This window comes from Cryptomeria japonica, chromosome 2, assembly GCF_030272615.1.
Source record: "Cryptomeria japonica chromosome 2, Sugi_1.0, whole genome shotgun sequence".
In the NCBI taxonomy this organism is placed as follows: domain Eukaryota; kingdom Viridiplantae; phylum Streptophyta; class Pinopsida; order Cupressales; family Cupressaceae; genus Cryptomeria; species Cryptomeria japonica.
In genome coordinates, this window is record NC_081406.1 from 590,946,665 (window position 1) to 590,968,633 (window position 21,969).

A 21,969-nucleotide genomic window follows, 5' to 3' on the forward strand; every position below is an offset into this window, starting at 1 on the left:
AGTGATCTGAGAGCAAAAACATTGGTTTGAGGGACCGTGTAAGATAGAGAACCATGGAACCAACCTTGGGAAGCTGAGCCATACTTCACGACTCCATAGCTTGCACCAAGAAGTCCCGTGGGTGTGTGAGCAAGGCTCCCTAGAGCTCCATTTTTCGCATTTCGAGTTCTATCGACCCACTTTTCCCACATAAAGTCCTTTTCCATGTCAGGCAGTCACCTATTGCCTTAAAATATTGTAAAAGGCTCAGAGCTTGTTACAACCTTATTCATATAGAAGGATAATCAAGGTCTTATTTTTCCTCTTTGGAAAATGTATTTTTAGAGTCTTTCGAGTCTTATAAGTCCTCAGAGAATTTCACCAAGGCGAGTTTGCATACCTTGTCCATAGGTTTATAATTTAGTAACTTGTTCAGTTCTTATGTCCTATTTCACTTTTCTTTATAAATTTACAATTGACATATGAAGTCCATGCGATTTTCACGAGCATCTTAGAATCAAACTCAATCTCAAGTTGTTTCCAATATGTATGCTCCAAAATCTTATAAAATCAATGATCAATGATTCTTTTGATTTTGTCTCTGCACCGTGTTGCTGATATGTGTGTGATTTCTGCTTCTTCTAAAGTAGAAGATTAAAATGCTTGAATCAATCATAGAGATTTTGTAGAGATCTTATTGGATTCTAGGCACATCTTGTTGACTCATTTTTTATATTATGATTGATATTAGGTATTGATCATATAATAGAAGGTGTCTCTAATTAAGGATGTTGCAGTCACTCCATATGTTAAATTATAATAATGGTTCATCTAGCCCAATGGATAGGCACTGATCAAGTTCCCTATGTTATTGATCTTGGCATGTTTTAATATCAAATAAATTACCTTTTTTAAAAAATTTTGTTCTTATTTTAAGTGTTGGAATTAGCTATTATCAAGGTATTTCAGAGTGTACTAATCAAGGATGAAGCCGTATCCATTTGAGTTAAATATTTATGTGATTATCCCAAATATTGAGAACATATCTATTGCAATACTTAGGAAAAGGAATTAGGATTATAAAGTATTGCTAGAAGGTTCACCCACCTTGGTTTAATAGAGCCTAAAGTGCAGAGGATATGACTATCCCCTTATCCCTAACCACTATCCTATTAGTTGGCCTATGATCCAAGCCCTTGAAGATTGAAGTTGGCTACTCACAAAGGATACATGGGTACATCAGTTGGAAACACCAACACTATCGATCCTCAAATCCCTAAGAAGAAGACACTCTTATGTGTTAGGGGTATCAAGCTCAGGGCAAATAACTTGCAACTTATAATAAGGTTGGGATATTAATTGACCAATTGATAAGGATGGGAAAGTCCTTTTGGTTTAGGTTCTACTAATCCCAAGGGTGTTTCTTGAGCTATTTTTGTCGAGATAACAAAAGAGAAATGGTGATAAAATGAACCTTGATATAAACCATACCCAAGTCATATGAAACTCATATTTGATTGTCACTAAGTACTTACACGTAGTTTATCTTGAAACAAAGATTTCAAACCTCTATAAGTAGAAACATATATCACAGATATACTAAGGATGCTTGCTTCTTAACCAAGTACCTACATGCTAGTTTATCTTGAAATAAAGATTTCACACTTCTATATGTAGAAACATATACGACACAAATACTAAGGATGCTTGCTTCTTAAACCCTTAATATTTTTAACGCATCTCACCTCATAAATAGATTAAGTAAGAACAACAATTCAAATCTTGCCGTGAAAGATATTAAAGAGGCCCAATATTATATTTAGCACAAGCTACAAAGGAGACACTTAGACTTAAAAAAAAAATCCTTCATAACCGGTGCTAAATATAATGCTAGATAGCCACGGATCACACAAACACTTTGTGACAATAGAATGATGAGACCATGCAATGCATAGGAACACTTCCCTCTACTGCAATCATTAAAGGTTGGTTGATATTTTATTATTTTCCATAGATGTGATAGGATGACAATAGGTTGGACATATAATAGATGGTTGCCTTTATGACCATTTTACATCTCCAAATAATAAACGTATAAGCATTCGGCTATCAAAAACATCTTAGGGGAAATTTAAACTCATGTCACATCACTTAAAGTGACACATGATGCTATTACAACACCCTATAACATGGGCAATGCCTTGGAGACGAGAATTCTATCTAGGAGGAAAATGTGATGCCTACAATTAGTATGTCGAGGAATGTCGAACAAAACGAAATTTGTGACCAGCTTCATCAACGTTTTCCTTCCTTATCTTTGCCTTTTGCAGCAGGGAAGAAGTTATTGTTCGTACAAAACTCTATCATCTGTTTCGTGAACGACAGACCCATTTTCACCAGACATTTTTATTTGTCTCCGGCAACAATTAATTAAGAAACAGACTGAAATTAGCACGAATTCTTCACCAGAAATGCTGTGTTAATACAATTCTTTAACCCCCGGCTTTATAGATGGGTGCAATCTGCAGCTTACACGTTTGAAACCCAACATTGATTAATATTTATGTTCTCCCCGTGGAATTCTCATGGTTTGATTAGTCATTCGTATCTATTTATGGCTATTTATGTCCTCCTCGTAGAATTGTCATGTTTGGTTGGGAAATGATTATGAAGAGGATTGAATTCCAGTGTAATTTAACACCGACCCACTGCACTGCCTTGCCGTCCTTCCTAGTGCAAATACAGAATATTTCCATGCTCGTGTTCAGTGTTTCTGGGCAGCCTTCTTTCTTTGGCAAACTATCCCCTCCGCTGGAAAAGGAAAGAATGGGGCGAGGAAGGATCGAAGTGAAGAAAATTGAGGACAAGAAGAGTAGAGTCGTGACTTTTTGTAAAAGGCGAGCTGGGCTAATGAAGAAAGCGCAGGAACTGTCTGTGTTGTGTGACGCCCAAGTGGGTCTCGTTATCTTTTCTCAAACCGGCAAGCTCTCTCGTTTCTCCAGCCCCAGGTACACCATTACCATCTGCTTCTAACTTTCTTACCCAAACAGTTCTCACTCTATTGGTTTGTTGTATTGTATTAGCTGGGTATGTTTCATAGGTTAGAGATTTTCTTATGACAGTTCAGATTTAGGAAGGAGAATGGAAGGAAACACAAATGTGAGAAAACCCTGGCGTGAAGTAATGGAATCATTGACGTTCATTAGACCAAACTGTGGAATAAAAAAATGAGATGAACGGTCAACTAACAAAATCTGGAAGCAAACAAGAAGTGGTCCTAATCCTTGCTAGTGAATTTTGACAGGGTAATCAGTTATCTTCACAATTCTTTCTTTCTCAAACAAAGTGTTTAGAGACTCTTTTTAGAATATCTCTATATTTGATCTAAATATCTTCATAAATAAAACAGTCCATTATGTAATGTTCTATTATTTTTACTAACCTAAATGTACAAAAAGACAACCTAAATAGTATCTTAGAGAAGAAATAAAATTGAAATGAAAACATATTAGAGAATAATCTTGTGATAAACAAAGTGCCTAGTTGTGTGAGTGGAACTGAAGACTAAAGCCCACAGCTATTCTGACTCCAAAACTACAGTACGAATTGATCATTATATATCGTTGATTTTTAAAAAAACAACCACGATTTTTAAAATTATCAACAACACACTGTACAAATACAAATTGAAGATTTTAGAACTAAAATAGACAACATCCCTAACTAAATATTTGTGAAATATAAATTCCTACCAAAACATCAAATCGAGTTCATTAGTTGAATTGTTAGTCTACATTCAATTCGTTTCTGTATTTCTTCAGTACGATAGACTGTGCTCTTTGTTACTTTTCTCTGTTAATTTATGGCATTTGCGGAGTTTCTCAAGAATAGTGAGGAAAAGGTAAACGGACAATTTATTACTCAAATATGATTTGACAGTCTGTACGGTGAGCAGCTGGTGAGCACATTATATTTTGGTAACTACGTTGAGAGGTTGGTGTTGTGGAGGTTATTATAAAAAACTTATCCGTTCTTTTCCATGATTGTATCCTACGTCGTTACCTCCATTATTTTGCTTAAAGATAATCTCTTCCGTTACGAGTGTGTAACTTGGATGACATGCACGAATTAGACTCGTTCATCAACTTTAAATTCTCGTCTATACTGTTTTAGTTTCCTAAACTCTTTGAACAAAAAGAAATGACACTCCACGGTAACAGGTGGGTCATTTAGATTGTAAGATGCTCTATAACATTAAGAGATCAATCTCTAGTTGATGGATTTAGTAGATGGATTGGATCTACAAAAAAATCCCATCTTAAGGAGCCACTGGTTCAATGGTCATGGATTGAAATGAGAGCTTCCGAGCATTGAATTATGTTCTAACGTATAGATAATAGTACGTCAAGCATTTGTGGGTGGTGTATCGTGCGGAAGACTAATTGTGAAAAATTGCCATGAATCCAATAATTTGGGCCTCAATTGATGGGAATAAAGGATTTCATCATGTTGCTTGGAAATTTTGTTGTCTCCTTGATGATATTGGTTGTTTAGGATTACTCTCAATCCGTCATCAGGCATTATTTTTTCGGTTAGATGGATTGTTGGGACTTTGGAAGGGAACGACGTTTGGAAATTTCTTTTTAGACTTTGGATTTTGTCAAGAGCGGCTATTTGATAACTAACTTGGAAAGGAATTGGGTTCTACACCCACTCTTCTCACCATGAGTGAACTTGTTACAAGGCACACTTGTTATCTAAAGCATTTGGAATTTGGAAGCTCATCAAGCACTAACATCTTAGGGCTTGGGAATGAGGAATACCCATTCGATTAACTATCAACCTGTTTGGTGGTCTTTGGTTCTATCTAGTCAAAACCATCCTCTTTTCAAAGCCCCTTGGGTTCATGATTTGAAATTCTTAAATCTAGAGGAAATAAAATTCTATCAAATTGCCTTGATATAGTTACCAAGAGTTTCTTATCATGACTTGAGTCCAAATCAAAACTCTTTCTATCCAATTAAGTGTTAGGATTGATGATAGTCCCAAAGATACTGAGAGGGGGGGATGGGGGTGAATCAGTATCTAACCGGTTTACTAAATATTTGACCTTATTAAGTATTTTGCATTCCAAAACAATGTACTGATAAACAAGAGTTAATGCAGTAAATAAGAACAGTAAAGACAACATAGAAAGCACACCATAACACAAGATGTTTAACGCGGAAACCCGGTGTGGAAAAAACCTCGGTGGGATTTGTGACCCACAATATTCACTCACTGGCCAATGAATGGATATTACTTACAAGAGGGGCCTGCACATGCAGGAAGGCCAACTGCCTAGAGCTCACTGCTCAATTACAAAAGGAAGTCTCACTGACTTACAAAATGGATTATGAGAATCCAATATAATGTACTACAAAACAACATCTGCTATGCCAAGTTCAGTATCGGTTTAAGCTCATACAATAACCATAAACTCTTCTACAAAATATGCCTTAATATTCGCTCTACATATCCATCATATCTATCCTCTATGTGTATCTCTCTAAATGATCTACAAAATCTCATACTTGTATATGAGTCTTATTACAATATGCCATGTCGGATTACAAAAAGATATTACAATTAAATACAAAATACAATAATCAAAATCCTGTCGGCTGAGATGCCAGTAAACATTATTGTCGGTGTCGGTGAAGTGTCTGTCGGTGTCGGTGCCGGTGCCTGAAGATATCCACAAGGTTGCCGATAAGTTGTCATCAATGACAACACCTTCAATCACCTTCAATTCTCATTGGAGTGTGCAATGCCAACATTAAGATCAAGATACCTTCTAGATTGTTATTCATATCATTCCTCCCCATATGGTTCAAAAAATTAGGGTTAGGTCCTTTAAGACCTAGTGGAAAGTGTTCAAATCATATCATAAAACACCATTTTATAATTGCAAACACTGCTGCTTATGACTTATGCCTCCTCTGCCAATATTGGATTAGATAAATCTCTATTAGCATGTCTCTAGTCTTCTCCTAGCACTTGGCATGATCAACACGTCTAGATTGTTTGGATAACTATTCTTGAGCCCAAGTTGGTTCATTTCGTGTGTGCATTATTTACCAAGGTCTTCCAGTTGGCTCTCTCTTGTCTCATATAGGAGTTCTCAACCTTGCCATCCTTTTTGTCAATAGTTCAAGACTCAAAGCATATTTTTTAGTTATGCTCCAGAGCTTAAAAATCTTGTATTTGGATGCATTATTTCTTTAGGCCCTTTTAGGCTTGATCCCTTCCCCTCTCATGGCATATGAAATTTCTGAGAAATCAGCCTTGTCATCCATTTAAAATTATCTAAATTTGGCATCCTTTCAAAGTAGAATTTCTTTGTACTATTTGGAAAGATGAAACTTTATCTCTCTTTAGGTTGTTTGATTGGGATTCAATTTTCTATATGCATTGAAATTATGATTTGCACTCTAATGTGCCTATGCCTAACTAGGTACAAAATCACAAAGGTTACAATTGAATTTGCACATCTATTTGAGAGATTTTAGATCACCGGGGTGAAGCCCCCTGCATGATTACCAAAATTTTAGCTCTTGCCATGGGCATAGGCATGACCAAGATAATCTACCAAAAGAGATATGATGATCCCAATTTGAAGGCTTCAAGGACCATGAAGCTCCTAGTTGGTCTCAACCTTCTCGCTTTCCTTCAACTCCTTCTCATGGGCATGGTACTCCTAGCTATCTAGATTTTGGGAAGCTTCCTTGCCTAGAGTTGGCTATTTATTTTTCTTTGATCTTAGCAACTTGCTAATGAATACTAGAAGGGTACTCTCATTGGTTGGTGGGTTGAGTCATATTCACTTTCTCCTCAAAAGCTTGATATCTTATGAATGGTACAAGCAATTTCCATTTGCCAATATTATCGCATTTTTCTAACAATGGTTGTATACCACCATTTACACAAATGTTGCAACATCTATCTATATAAGACATGTATGCCAATTTTAAAAATTATTACACCATAATATGGTGGAAGCAACACCATTCAAATATAATTGAAAGATAGTTCCCAAATTCAAATGTAAGGAGAATGACAACTTGGTGGAAAGGGGAGAGATTAGAGTTCCGAAGGAGTTGGAGCAAGCAATAGAAAGAGTACAAGAGTGTTTTGAGAATATTGTCAAATATTCACGCGATCTAAGACAAGCTGCTTGTAGTAGAGTCAAAGATAAAGAAGATCACTAAGGAAAATGGGAAGATATTGAATTTAATTGCCCAGACAATGAAGCATGGAAGACTAATACATCAAGAATTACTACTTTTAGTCGAATTCAATTGATGTTTGACTTTAATTTATGTTCAACAGTAGGAAATTTACTTAGGGCAAGTATATTAGTGGTCGTTATAGTTAACTTCATGCACCCTTAGATTTTAAACGATATATCAAATTTTGACAATTTGTTTATTCTTGTCTTTGCATGTGACTCAACTTCTTATAGCTATTGTTGTGGCTTCTAGGTAGTAACAATGCATGTTGTGGGATCCATTATATGCGCAAGGGTCAAAAAGTACATTTCAAAGTGTCGCCTGATACCTGCTTAAATATGCCCCAATAACTCTGCACTTGAAATTGCCAATACTTAATGCACAAATGCCCTAGTAGTCAGCCGTTATGGGTACTAATAAAGGTGCACAAATGGGTCGATTTATGGTACAAAAATGCTAAAAAATGGACACCTATTGGTACATGTGAAATTTAGTAATGGACTTTTAGTGTTCTTTTTTCGTTTCTTTAAAGTTAGTAATTGGGGCGTTGGGTGTGCAAGGAGTGTTTGGTTATTAGAACTATAACGACTGTTGGTGCTCTTCCCCTATTTTGAGGATGTGAGACCCCAGATTTTTTGAGTTCCAAAAATAAATGCAATACTCTGGCACTCTGGATTCTACATATTAATGGTTGGATACTTATGCGTGGAAGGTCTAATTTACTCATGATTTTAATTCAAGATAGTTTCAATGTGGTTGTACTCAATTGGCCGTGTCTACGCAGCCGACAAAACGACTGCTTTATGCATTGGTAAAACACTCTTTATTCTTTGGCAAGAGTAAATCTGTCGGCTAATTATCCACTAGCCCTAGTTTTAAGTATTGGTCCATTTGTATTTGATTTTTTTTATTTATCTGAAATTATACCAGACTTGGTTCACTAAAGTTTTATGTATGAATGGTTTTGTGTATGCTTATGGAATCCAGATCAAGTTTTGTTGTTTGTTAATTATGTTCTCATTCAATTTTTTTTATTATTTATTTTTGCGAGAGAGAGTCAAGGATTAAGAGGGTATCCATTCAATCAAAGTTGTTTGGGTACAAAATTGACCTCATCCGTTACATCACACCCCTCATAACTTTGAATGTGGATCCCTGATGTAATTAAAGAACATATCATCACCCTCACCAATTATATTCAAACAAATTAAATTATTATTTTTTAACTATTTATGTCCTCATCGAATTGTCATATTTTGATATGTCAATTGTATTCATTTATGTTTGATTTGTCCTTTATATTTATTTATGGCTATTTATGTCCTCTTGGAGAAGTGTTAGATTTTGTTGGTGACGTGATTATGAGGAGGATTGAATTCCATTGTGAAAGAGCACCTACCCATTGCCTTATCGTCCTTTCCTACTCCTTAAAACTGCAAATACGCTATTTCCATGGTCCTGTTCTTGAGCTCCTTATGTTTATTTGGGTAGGTTTCTGTCTTTGGCTAAGCATCCAAGGAAAAAATGGGTCGAGGAAGGATCGCGGTGAAAAAGATTGATGACAAAAAGAATAGGGTAATCACATTTTGCAAAAGGCGAGCTGGCCTGATAAAGAAGGCGCGGGAGCTTTCCGTGTTGTGTGACGCCCAAGTGGGTCTCGTTATCTTTTCTCATACTGGCAAGCTCTCTCGCTTCTCCAGCCCCAGGTACACTAATACCATCTGCTTCTAACTCTCTTACCCAAATACTTTTCACTCTATTGGCTTGCTGTATTATATTAGCTGGGTATGTTCCATAGATTAGAGATTTTCTTACGACGGTTTAGTTTTTTGGGAAGGAGAATGAAGGAAACTCAAATGCCAAACAAAAGCCTCCCTCTGCTTTTCTCATTTTAAATAAACAAAGAGAGAGATTTTTTTATAGTTTATGTTACGAGATGGTTTGTATATGAATTACAGATGATTTCTAATTTGAGATTATCCTGAAAATATCTAACTATACTACCAACGAGATATACAAACCTTATTTCTTATAAGCTTTGAACTTATAAAAGAACCAGAACTTAACCTATGAAAACCCAATTTTTTTTGGTTAAGATAGAAACACATCAAGAATTATCCTTTGATAAAAGGATACGTAGTCGTTTCAGTGGAACTGAAGACTAAATATTTGTGAAATGTAAATTCTTACCAAACCATCGAATCAGGGTGTCCCACAAGACCCTCCATATTAATTGAATTATTAGTCTACATTCAATTCATTTCCGTATTTCTTCAGTACGATAGACTGCACGCTTTCTTACACTTATCTGTTAATTTATGACCGTTGCCGAGTTGGTGAAGGTTTAATTGTTTTGTTAATCTACATCTTTTCAGAAGTATCCATTAAGTGTAGATGTTTAGATATAAATGCGAAGTGGGAAGAGAGTATTTTGTGCAGATAAAAGTGGCACTTTATTATAGATTGATTAGGTGCTCACCTATGGAAGGCATTTGATTCTCTCCATGACTTTTTGCTTAAGAGAGTGGGTTTAATAAAGAACAACGGAGTTTGTCAACAATAGTGAGGAAATGGTGGAAGGACAATTTATAACACACATCTGATTTGACAACCTTTACACTGAGTGGCTGGTGAGCACAGTATATTTTAGTTATTACGTTGACTGGTTGGCGTTGTGGAGTTTATTACACAGAACTTATTCTGTCCCTTTCCATGATTGTATCCTACTTCTTTACCTCCATTATTTTGCTTCGAGGTATCTCTTCCATTTTGAGCGTGTAGCTTGGATGACAAGCACAAGTTAGTCACTTTCATCAACTTCTCGCCTTTAGGTGTCTCGCCTTTAGGTGCTGATGTAGTTTCCTCAACTCTGTTGTATGGATCATTTGTACTATTTAGTATAGTTTCTTTTGGGTGCATGCCAATTTTAAAAATTATTATATCACCATCTACACAAATGTTGCAGGCATCCATCTATACAAGACATGCACGTCAATTTTAAAAATTATTATGCATTAATATGGTGGAAGCAACGCCATTCAAATATAATTGAAAGATGGTTCCCAAATTGAAATATAAGGAGAATGAGAACTTTTTGGAAAGGGGAGTGATCGGAGTTCCGAAGGGTTTGGAACAAACAATGGAAAAGAGATCAGAGATTCTTCAGAATGTTGTCAAATACGCTCACCCGGTGAAAGAAATCTGGTACAGAGGAAGAAACTCATAAAATGAACTCCGCTGAATGCATGTCTGATCCATTGAAATTCTAGGAAAATAAATAATAAATGTTTTTTATACTGTAGCAAGGAGTTAGCTGAAGGATTTATTGTGGACAGATGAGAAAGTGTGGCATGAATCACGTGACCGACTGAAATCTGTAAAACACGGCATGAGGGGTCCTCCTTGTCTGTGCCGACAGCCAGGCAAACAATTAATTTATTAATTTTAACACCTGGGACAAGTAGCCTGTACTAGGGTCAGAGATAAATAAGACAAGGAAAACATTAATGAAAATGGGGACACATGGAAGACTAAGACACCAAGAATTATTACTACTATTAATCATAACCATTTGTTGTTTAACTTTATGAAATAACTGCATGAAATTGACTTATTTAGAGAATGTGAGGCCCCAGAGTTTTAAGTTGCAAACAAAAATATGCAATACATTCACGCATTGGATTCTACGTATTATTAGACGATTAGCAGATTTTTAGTGTCTCAGGATGCATTTCACTTGGCTCTAAAGAATTTTATCATCAACTTCAAGATGCACGTTCGTTTAGTAGCAAAGAAAGGGAGTCTAACAGATGTGAATCTTATTATCATCGGCTTGGATATACATTATTGTGGAAGGCCTCATTTAATCGTTTCAATGTGGCTGTACTGGTGCCTTAGGTCCATTTGATTTGGGTACGTTTTTCTCTTTCGCTGAGCATCATCTCTGCTGGAAAGGGAAAAAATGGGCCGAGGAAGGATCGAAGTGAAAAAGATTGATGACAGAAAGAATTAGGATAATCACGTTTTGCAAAAGGCGAGACGGCCTGATGAAGAAGGCACGGGAGCTTTCCGTGTTGTTCGGCGCCCAAGTGGGCCTCATTATCTTTTCTCATACTGCCAAGCTCTCTCATTTCTCCAGCCCCAGGTACACCATCTGCTTCTAACTCTCATGCCTGTTAGCTTTCATTGTAGTAGCTTTCTATTTTACTCGCTGCATTGTATTAGCTCGATATGTTTCATAGCTCAGAAATTTTCTTACTCCGATTTAGATTTGGGAAAGAGAATGGAAGAAAACAAAAACCTGAGAGGAAAACCTGTCTCCGCTATTCTTGTGTTAATGTGTGAAGGAACCAAAGCGTAGCCTCTGAAAAACCATAAAAAGGAAACTTAAGATAAAACAAATCTGTGTGACTGGAACTTAAGCCAACTAAAAGAAAATTACGAGTCCGAATCATGATGAGGAGTTAAAAGAAGTTATCAAGAATAGACTCGAAAAAAAAATTCCCAATCCCAATCCACAGATAGAAGTGGCCCTTAATTACTCACCTATGGAAGGCATTTGACACTTCCCGTGTCTTATTTATTTGAAAAAGCTGTTTAACAGAAAACAATGGAGTTTCTCAACAATATTCGGTAAAGGGTGAGGGTGAGGGTGAGGGTGAGGGTGATGTTAGTAGATTGCGAAATATCTGTTTTTAAATTTTGATTGTGTGAATATGTTTTGTATCAACATTTCAGATCACATTCTATAATTTTCTATTATCAAAATAATAAAAAGAAAAAAAAAACACAAAACTGCTTTGTTGCTACGTTGACTGGTTGATGTTGTAGAGTTTATTAGTGAATACTTATCTGTCCTTTTTCATGTTTCCTACCTCTTTGCCTTCATTATTATGCTTCAAGACATCTCTTCCGTTTGGAGCGCGTAGCTTCGGTGACATGCACAAATTAGTCTCTTTCATCAACTTTAACTTCTCGCCTTTACTGTCGTAGTTTCCTCAACTATTTGAACAAAAATATGTCAGTCCATGATAGCAGGTCGGCCATCTAGATTTGTAAGATGCTCTATAACATAAAGAGATCAATCTCTAGTTGATGGATTTAGTGGGTCTCTGAATTTATAAAAGGTTGGTCAAAGCAGGTATGTAACACTATACTGATCTGGATTGAATCTAGAAATCTGAAATATACCTATCTTAGGGAACCACTGGTTCAATGGTCAAAGCTTTTTACTTTAGCTTATAAATCATGTGAGTATTTACAACATTTTCACGTGAAAGAGTGCATAGCAGAATTGGTATGTGGTGCAAGTTCGAAACACAATTTCTTGGCAGTCGAAATCTGGGGCTATATTTTGGTGGAAGCTGGCAGATGCCGTAAACAGTGAAGAAATATTATTCTACAGTGATGCATGGTGATAGTTGCATTTCTTAAAAGGTGAAAGTACAGCTGACGCCATAGGAGTCTTGGTTTATCTAGAATTTTGAGTCTTATGAAAGGAGATACATACAAACTCCATGAGAGCTTCCATTTGGCTTCACATTAGGCTTAACAGTACCTAGTAGAAGTCGTCATTATGGAAGTCACAACCCTGCTTGAAAATATGTTGAAATGGTACCAGTATCAGGGAGTGTGAATTTCCTCTTGTATTCAAAGAAGCTTGATAGAGGGATCAACTACATTGGCCTTTAAGTACCATATTGCATGCATTCTATATTGCACCACCAAAACATTTGAGCAAGCCATATAAGAAGCAAAAAGAGAGATGTAGATGGCCCTTGCGTTGTTGGATGAGAAAAACTAGAGAGGATGAGGACATATTTCACCATAGCAGCAAGCATTAATCTTGACATGACAAAACAAATAAAGGTAGATATGGTAGGCATTGTGAGCTCTAGTTCTGGTCCATATATATGAGACGCATCCACCTCAACCAATTAGAGTAAGTCTAGTCACAAGGTTTTTTAACTTCCAGTACAAAAATCATTAAGAAAGTGTACTAGAAATACCTATCAATCGATATTTTTTATAGTTTACATTCTTGTAGCAAAAATCTTTCCTAAATAGTTATTTATTGATTGACGTTCAACTTGGTCTATTGAAATGAGGGCAGGTGGCCATTTACGAAGACTCCCCTTTGGCAGATATGGTAAACATTGTGATCTTTAGTTATGATCCATTTATAAGAGGTTCATTAACCTCATCGAATTAGAGTAGACCCTAATCATAAGACTTGTTTTGAGAATGTAGTTAGAATGCGACATTCATTGCAAGGTGCATTATAGAACAAGGAGGTGCACTAGGAAATAGATAAGGTGCATGATCTACAAATTTATATTTTTACAATAATATTCCCTTAAATGTGATAAAGAGTCAGTAGTAGGAGACTTTGGTGATGGATTTGACAATTATAGCGAAAGGGTACAAGGTGCCCTCTTCAATAGACTTAAATGAGAATTTTCTCTAGGATGTTGTAAACAGAAAATCAGTTTTGAAAGAATGAAAGAGACGATGACAAAAAAAAAATGGATGTAACATTCTTTCAAATGGGAGAATAGATGGAAGGTAGAATAGATGGAAGGTCCCACACCTTCATCAATATTTTGGCAGCTTCAAATTGTGAGATGGTTTTCTTGAAGATGGTTGATGGCTCTAACAAAATAAAGAATGCAAAAGATTTGAGCTTAATTTTGAAGGATGTTGAATTAGAGGTGGGTATACAAAATGTGGTACAATTATCAAATTGACAATGCAATGACACGTGCTAGTTATTACTTTAAGAGAGACATCCATCACTCTTTTGGATTTCCTTTGTGACTTTGTATTGACCTTTGTATTTTAGAGGACATATGCAAAATAAATAAGGGGAGATTGATAATGGAAGATGCAAGGAACATTATAAAATGGATTTATAATCACCTTGGGGTCCCATCTTGGTGAGATATTGCGTTAAGGGGAAAGAGATTTGTGTGACCAAGTGTCACAAGGTTTGCAACTAAATTTCTAATAGTGCAAAACATTACTAATTTTTTTTTTACATCAATGATTTAGATAATTATAAATCAAGCATAATTAGAATCTGGAGCAGTCACCGGCTAGGAGGGACCTCAAAGAGATCAGTCTAGATCGGTCAGCAAGAGTAAACACAACGGAAACACAGGGACATGATGGAGGCAATGCAAAATAGATTGAATTATATCATGAAAACTGATTACAACCAACTGATAACAACCGGGTTACAGAAACCGGCTCACAGGCTGCTAAAACATGCTCAAAATACAGAACAGGTCACAACCAGGACCTCAAACCTTAAGATCTATCTTCTATGCTTAGTCTAACTTCTTGATTACATTCTAATGCTCTATTACAATGATTTATACAATCCAAGAGGATCCGGTCGGTCCAAAAAGGGATCTAAACCCGAAGAACAAGACCTAACTTGTAAAACCAACAAAGGTCGGCCTCTGCCAAAGAAATTCCTCCGAAAAATCCAAAGGATGAAGTGTAGATCACAGGGAAAGGTCGGCCACATGCTAAGGAACATCGGAATCAACGCTCAGGACTCCACAAGCTACGGAAGGGATCCTGTAGATCACTAATGCAAATAGGTCCAGACAACTGGTAACAAAAAACTATCTCGGAAACCGGTAGCGATAACTTGGCAGAAAATGATGCAAATGCTCCACGGTTTGGGAATAAGGAAGATGATCAAGTCTTCAAGCAAAATCCAACTCCACAGGTTCCGGTGAACCAAATCCGGGACACACAGAAAGAAATGCTGAAACCGCAAACAAAAAGCAAAAACAGAAAGAAAATATTTTTGATTGATGCAAAATTGCTATGAACCGGGGATGCTCCTGCATCAGAATCAACATATTGAAAAAATAATAAAAAAAAGTTGAGAGAGAGGACTATAAAGATAGTTTTTGATAGTGTCTTTAAACTTCAATTTAGATTTTAAATTGAAATCTTCATTTTTAATTTTAAAAGAATTTATCTTCCTTATATGTTTGTAACTTTAATTTTGTTAACCAATGCTAGCATAGATTTACTATTACATTGTTTCAACTACCGCTTAGTTTGGTATACTTGTGGTTATGGAGTTTGACAAATTGCAACTGCATTTCTCATTTGTATAAATGAGTTTGTTGTTTGATCAAATAAACAAGAAAGCATTTACCTTTGTCAACATGGTATTAGAGCACATTGATGTATCTATGCCCGTGCCATTATGGAGCATGGAGAACAAGGAGAAACCATGGCATCTAGGCATTTGGATTTCTATTGAAATTGCAAGATTGCAGCCACGGTAAAATGGTGATAAATTTTTCTTTTCTTAACAAAATTTAAAACTTCAAAAATGTTATGGGAAGGTGATGAAATAGGCAACAAAACAAGAACAATTTTGAAGAAACTCGTAGCGATTCGTGAGCAGTTTAGAACAAAATCTGGACATGGATCTAGAAGAAAGGGCGTTTAAAAATTTGTGCTGGGCGTTTATAACCATTGTCCCGCATTTAAAGTCAATTTGGGCAATCAAAATATAATGTAAGTTGTTCAAAGCTTTTGCTTGAAGCTTATAAACATTGCTGGGTATGTTAATTTCTTCTGAAAAGAAAAATCAGGAGTCAAAAGTGCAGATTTCCTCTAGTTGTAATGATATTTCTTGACTTTTTGAGTGAAACAGCAGCATAAGAAGGCGTAACGAGGGTTTTTTATTATATCATGTAAGTTTTCACCTTTCATTATATAATTTTATTGGACTACATATTTTGAAGACAACGTGAGAAAAGAGTGGTTTGAAAGAATGGACTAGCTAGTCATAGTTCTTGTTCAGCAGTTCGTTATTAAAAATATAAGGGTTTATTATAATGTTGCATAATATTTTTCACAAACAAGCCTATAGACTACATAATAATGAGATTAATTTGAATTTATGTTTATAAGTTTTTGTTGGTAGTGATAAAATTTGAGAATTTTAGAGGAGTTGGTTTATAATAGTATTGGTGATGAGTATGTGAGTTGGTGAAATTTGTAGAAGTTTTATGTCTTGTAATCACGGGAAGGCCTAATGCTTCACCTCTATGAGCATCACCTAGATCCAATGAGTGTTAAGTGAACCATTCATTCTCATGAGAGATGGGTTCTTGTGAAACACTACTCATGAAACATGGGTCAATGAGTTTTACTCAAAAACTACACAGTTGAATCCAGATAGCAATATCATAACATGTAGGACTTCCAAAAGATATTTCATCATCATCTTTATGTGGAGCTCCTTGAGTGGGTTTCATGTCTAAGGTAGGCTTGTCATTTCAACATTTATCATTTATTTAGCCTCTGTCTGTGGAGATATGATTTTTTTTTCATCATCACTGTTGTGGAGTTGGGAACACCAACACAAATCTTGACTTAGGCAATCCCCTATACAACACAACCTTTTTTCTTTGTTTTTTTGTGAGTAGGTGCAGATATGATTGCGAGACAGTATAAACAGATAGAGCATACATCAGTGTGAAAACTATAAGATTAGGGCACTATTGATGTGTATTTTGTACACGACCAAACACAGAATAAAATACCTAAAGGTACCTTATCCTCTCTTGAGCAAAGTTTCCTGACTGCTGAAGATCTCGCCGAAGGATCAGTCGAGGCAACTCCAAGGTTCTTGTATGTAGGTTCTCTACTCGTGGATAAGCTCTTTGTGGTATGATGTGATTTTCCTGGAATTCCAAGGGGACTTACACTTGACGACTGAACGTTTGATTTGCTTTGAATATTACTGGAACACAGGATTTCACTAGCCTAGATTTTGAAAAAAGGAAAAAAAGATGAGGGCGAGGAAAGGATCTAATTCTGACACTAAGAATGTAGGAGCAATGAATGACCTTTGATGAAATTCTAACTAAGTCTTGTTTTGACATCCCAGGACCATCTCCACAAGGTTAGTGCGATCTTCAGAGGAAAGGTTTATGATGTTCAGATCATCGCTATAAGCATAGACACCATCAGGTTGATGCATATTAGTGAAGAAGCGACAATTGAAGTTAAACTTAAGCTGAATGATTCCAGTTGACTACACAAGGCAAGTCTGCAATCAACAAATTGCTAGTAGTATGGATATACAAATTTCACCATCAATCAAACACATTTCTTCCACTCATCTAATAACATGAAATCAAATTTGAGAAGTATAAAGACCATGCAAATTGTTGAATCGACCCATAGATTTCACCATTTCTTCAATGAAGTTTTACAAGTCTTTTACAACAACATCTTGGCAACAATCTTTGCCTTCTCTTGCTATTCTACTCTAATTGCTATTCTATCAATTGACTATTCACTATTAGCTAACTATTCACCTACTATCAACTATTGACTAACTATTAGCCTTTACAAATGAGGAGCCAGGGCTTATATAGTGCTCTCAATACAATTCGATGGCTCAGATCAGCTTGAGATCAATGGTCAAGATTTTACAATGAAAACCCTAATTAGGGTTTGTTACAACAAACTCAATTCTGGCCAATGAAAGAATTGCATTATTTGGACACATGTCTTCTCTCGAATATTCGACCAATGGATAGCCGAGGTAGGTACATTGAATTTTGTGTCATCTTTGATGAGTCAGATACAGTAAACTTGGACATGCTGAGGTGGATCAACCCAATATGGAGGAGTGATGACTGGGACGCCACCTTGCCTGACACTCGGAACTTGGCTGATGTTCAATTTGATGATGTTGCGAAGCTAGCTTTAATTAACTCTTCTGAAACTATCTGCTTCTTCAACGAACCCTTGCTTTATCTTCCTTTGTCTTTGATGTGTAGGATGGATGATGTACCTTGGACTGGAAGATGTCGTCCTTGATGATGCTAGACCGAGAAGGTCGTCCCTGTTGATGCTGGACTGGAGAAGGTCGTCCTTGATGATGCTAGACTGGAGAAGGTCGTCCTTGTTATGGTCTTCTTTCCTCTGCAAAACAAACCCAAAAGATGATTAAGGACACATTATAAATTCATTTCGACATAGCATTTTATACCTTAAATCATCAACAAGAAGACATCAAAATGAAGTTTGCCCAAGATCCTTTCTAGGGACAGGCTTCATAAGAATTTCGCCCTGGACCCTCTGGAAGGGTCAGAAGCGAAATTTGACATTTTGAACTCTCTGTCAGGATCATTTTATGGAATATAACATTTAAGTATCTTTCTTATACTTTAAGTTATATTCCATATATACTTTTAGGATGTTTGAGAGTGGTTTCGGACCTCTAGGAGTTATATTGCAAAATCTAGTTTTTGGAGGATTCTTCAGTTTTCCAGACAGTCAAATTTCAGGATCAAGACATTCCAGACTTAGCCAAATTTCAGGATCAGGACATTCCAGACTTAGCCAAATTTCAAGGCATTTGAAGATCAGGATGACATTCCAGACTTCATCACCCACCAACTCGACCTAACTCAGACCTTCAAGAATGATACTCACTCACCAAGCAAGACACAATTAGCAACAAGAGCAAAACCAGGCCCTAAGGAAGAATCTCAAAGAAACCCTAATTCTGGGGCCCCAAAGACACACCTCGGCTCAAGCAGAGCCTGCCATCCTAGTGATCCCCCTGGCGACACTCGAAAAGCAAAGGCTAACAGACAAAACTCTAAAACCTAGAAAGCAAAACCCCACAAAGCGAAAAGAAGGGGTCCCCATTTGCAATGGGGCAATGTGTGAATACGTCACAACAGGCACCCAACATCCCTATCCTACCAGTTTGACCCACATTTCCGGAGATAGGTGCATAGAGCTTCTTGATCTTGTTTTTGGTCATCTCCCAAGTATCCATCACCTTCGAGAGGTGCCCAATGCTTTTGTCTAACATAGTCAACCCAATTTCTTCTTTATGTTTACATTCCATATTTATTTTTGTGTTTCATGTTATATTTGTTGCATTTTGTCAGATTTAGTCATTTTGCCATTGTTAGCCAAATTCATTCACACACACTTCACTATCTCAATCTTTTTCAACAAAGAAATGAAATCCCAGTGCCTATTTCTTTCTTAGGGACATTAGGTAGGCTTATTCGTGTTCTAATGACATGAAGGATTGACATTTTTTAGGTTGCATTGATTATTCTAGGAATTTAATTTCCTCGATTTCATTTTTTTAGGATTAGCATAAGGTGTTGTGATGAAGTCACTAAAGCCTTTCTAGATATGCCTCTCAATATGCATATATCTATTATGGTGGACTAGATTGTAGATTTCATAACATCATGAATTTGTTTGAATGATTATTGCCTAATAAAATTGAAATTAAAGAAGTCTTGGGTAGACTCTATCATGGCAATGCCAATTTGTATTTATATGCGTGGCTTGGGTATTTGGAGTAACGGCTTTTTAATGTATTTGGATCAAATGGTAGGTGTTACGCAATGTTTATACCTATTTAGTTGCATATTTAATCTTATCTTAAACCTTTAGATGTTGTAACCATATTTACTTTAAATTAATCTTTATCATGTATGATTAATCTCCATTCTATATTTTTCTCAAAATTATAAATAGATATATGTGCATACATGATGATGTAAGTGATGCAGAGCCCCAAGGAACAAAGGATTCTCATACAAACTCAATCCATTAGACCCTCAACTAAGGTCTCAACATTCACATGGATTCTTGGACAACCTTGACAACAACATGAAATGACTCCTCTACACTCCCCTTTTGCTCAATGGGACCCCACTAAACCCATGAGCAACTCATGGAGATACTTCTCACATCAAGTCTATTCTTGACACCAACTCTCCAGTAGCCATCTATGGCTAACTTGGTTTATAACACATACACCTTTGCAGAACAGGTATGGACCCTATAGAACCTTTTGTCTAACACTAAGAACATTGATTACAACCAAAACAACACACTTTTGTTTGTACAGACGCAATCAAGATGATTGCCTTCAACAAGACACCTACTCCTAGTAGCTCTGTTTTGAACTTTTAAGGCAGAACTTAGAAATCCTCCTAATGATACCACAGACTCTTGACACTTTTTGATGCCTCTAATGATGACACAAAACTCTTCCAAAACTTATTATCCAACTCTTGCATTAACTGATTCAAACACTGCTGCTACAGGAGGGCTAAAAGGGCTTTTAGGCCACTTTTACAAAGCAACCACACTCCAAAGATCTGATCCAAAGACACCAATGAATGGGAAAGGTTTGCACACATTCCAAACATCAAATCCATAGTTATATAGTGCCCAACACACTTAGTTTTACCCCTGCACAATTTTTAGTAGTCAAAACAAGCTAGTCACATGAGGATGCTTAGCCTAGGGCTTGATTCCAAACTCCACAAGTTCAATGGCCCACTCAGAAACCTCAAGAATCTTGAAGTACATTGTCTCCCCTCCCATTCCTCAGAATTTGAGCCAATCTAGTCAGAGGAATGTGGGGTTAAGAAGACATTTCCTTAAAAACCCCGGTTTTGGAGGGTTTTCACACTGTCTGTTACAAAAATGCAGATATCTTCCTTATTACAAAGTCTTTTCCTACCAAATCAAAGCCAAATGAACATTAACTAATATGCCTATTCAGATCAATTACTTAGGCTGCACATGGAGTCCGTACAAGGCACTATTACAACAAATTTCTAAGTGTTTATTGAATCTGATCACAATTTTACATCCAAACTTCATCATCATCATCATTCTTCTCTACCTCTAAGACTTTAAACAAGGTTTCTCCAACCTCCTTAATCGATTCCAACTGCGATTTTAATTAGGTAGCCGCTGGAGGGAGATTAGTTACAAAGTGACAGTAAATTGACAACAAAAGTTGTCATCAAATTTGACAACTTTGCACAAACTTGACAACTTATGACTTTTGCCTATGTAACCTATTAGGACACATCATAAACCTTACAAATAGGCCACATAGAAGCCAAAATATATTTCTTACTTCATTTAGGCATTTTGGATGTTATTTGACCATGGTTGACCAAATAGGTCCTAAGAAGATCATACTATAAGAAATGGCATCAAAGCCTTACATGGCTAATCAAAACAACTCAAATGGTCTTGAAAGACCTTATTACAACTCAAAAACATTCAAGGAACTTACAAACAATTCTAAGAGCCTTCATTGCTCAAATGGTCTTCAAATCATGGTCATTTAGGCATTTTGGATGTTGAAGGTGCCTCGAGTGAAAGAACCCCCTTAGAGGAAGACGTTATTCAGAACCATGTGCAAGGCCTATGGTAAGCTTTGTAAGGTAATAGTTGATCCAGGTCCTACTAAAAATTGGATTTTCGCAGAAATGGTAGACAAATTAAAGTTGAAAAGGTTACCTCATGCTAGCCCTTATAAGGTGTCATGGTTGAATAAAGGGCAACGGGTCTTAGTAGATGAACAATCTTGGGTAGAATTTGAGATTAAAGAGTATAAGGAAAAAATATTGTGTGATGTGATCCCCATGGATGCTTACCATCTGTTGTTAGAACGTCCATGGCAGTATGATGTACAATCCCAGTATGATGGGAAAACAAACTCTTTTCTCATAACAAAAAATGGGAAAATTCAAGATGGATCCTTTATCGGATGAGGGTGTAGATAAGAACATTGGGTCAAGTGTCATGTTAGTGAGTGGGAAAGAGTTTCTAGACATTCTAAAGGAGGAAGGAACCCCTAGGTATGCTCTGATTTTGAAGCCCAAAA

The 21,969-nt window shown here is 36.5% G+C and overlaps 1 protein-coding gene across 7 annotated transcripts in view; it reads left to right on the forward strand.

The window, feature by feature from the left end:
* Nucleotides 1–2,500: 2,500 nt before the first annotated feature.
* Nucleotides 2,501–21,969, forward strand: part of LOC131051464 (truncated transcription factor CAULIFLOWER A) — a 50,141-nt gene continuing 30,672 nt past the window's right edge. For 4 of the 7 annotated variants that reach the window (XM_057986019.2, XM_057986024.2, XM_057986032.2 and 1 more), the window contains exon 1: nucleotides 2,501–2,987. In XM_057986019.2, the coding sequence (XP_057842002.1) occupies nucleotides 2,626–2,987 (362 nt within the window). In that variant the 5' untranslated portion in view covers nucleotides 2,501–2,625. Of the gene's footprint in view, nucleotides 2,988–8,639; nucleotides 8,957–10,896; nucleotides 11,395–21,969 lie in introns of those variants that run through there. The other 3 variants (XM_057986045.2, XM_057986051.2, XM_057986059.2) reach the window with 3 other exon arrangements.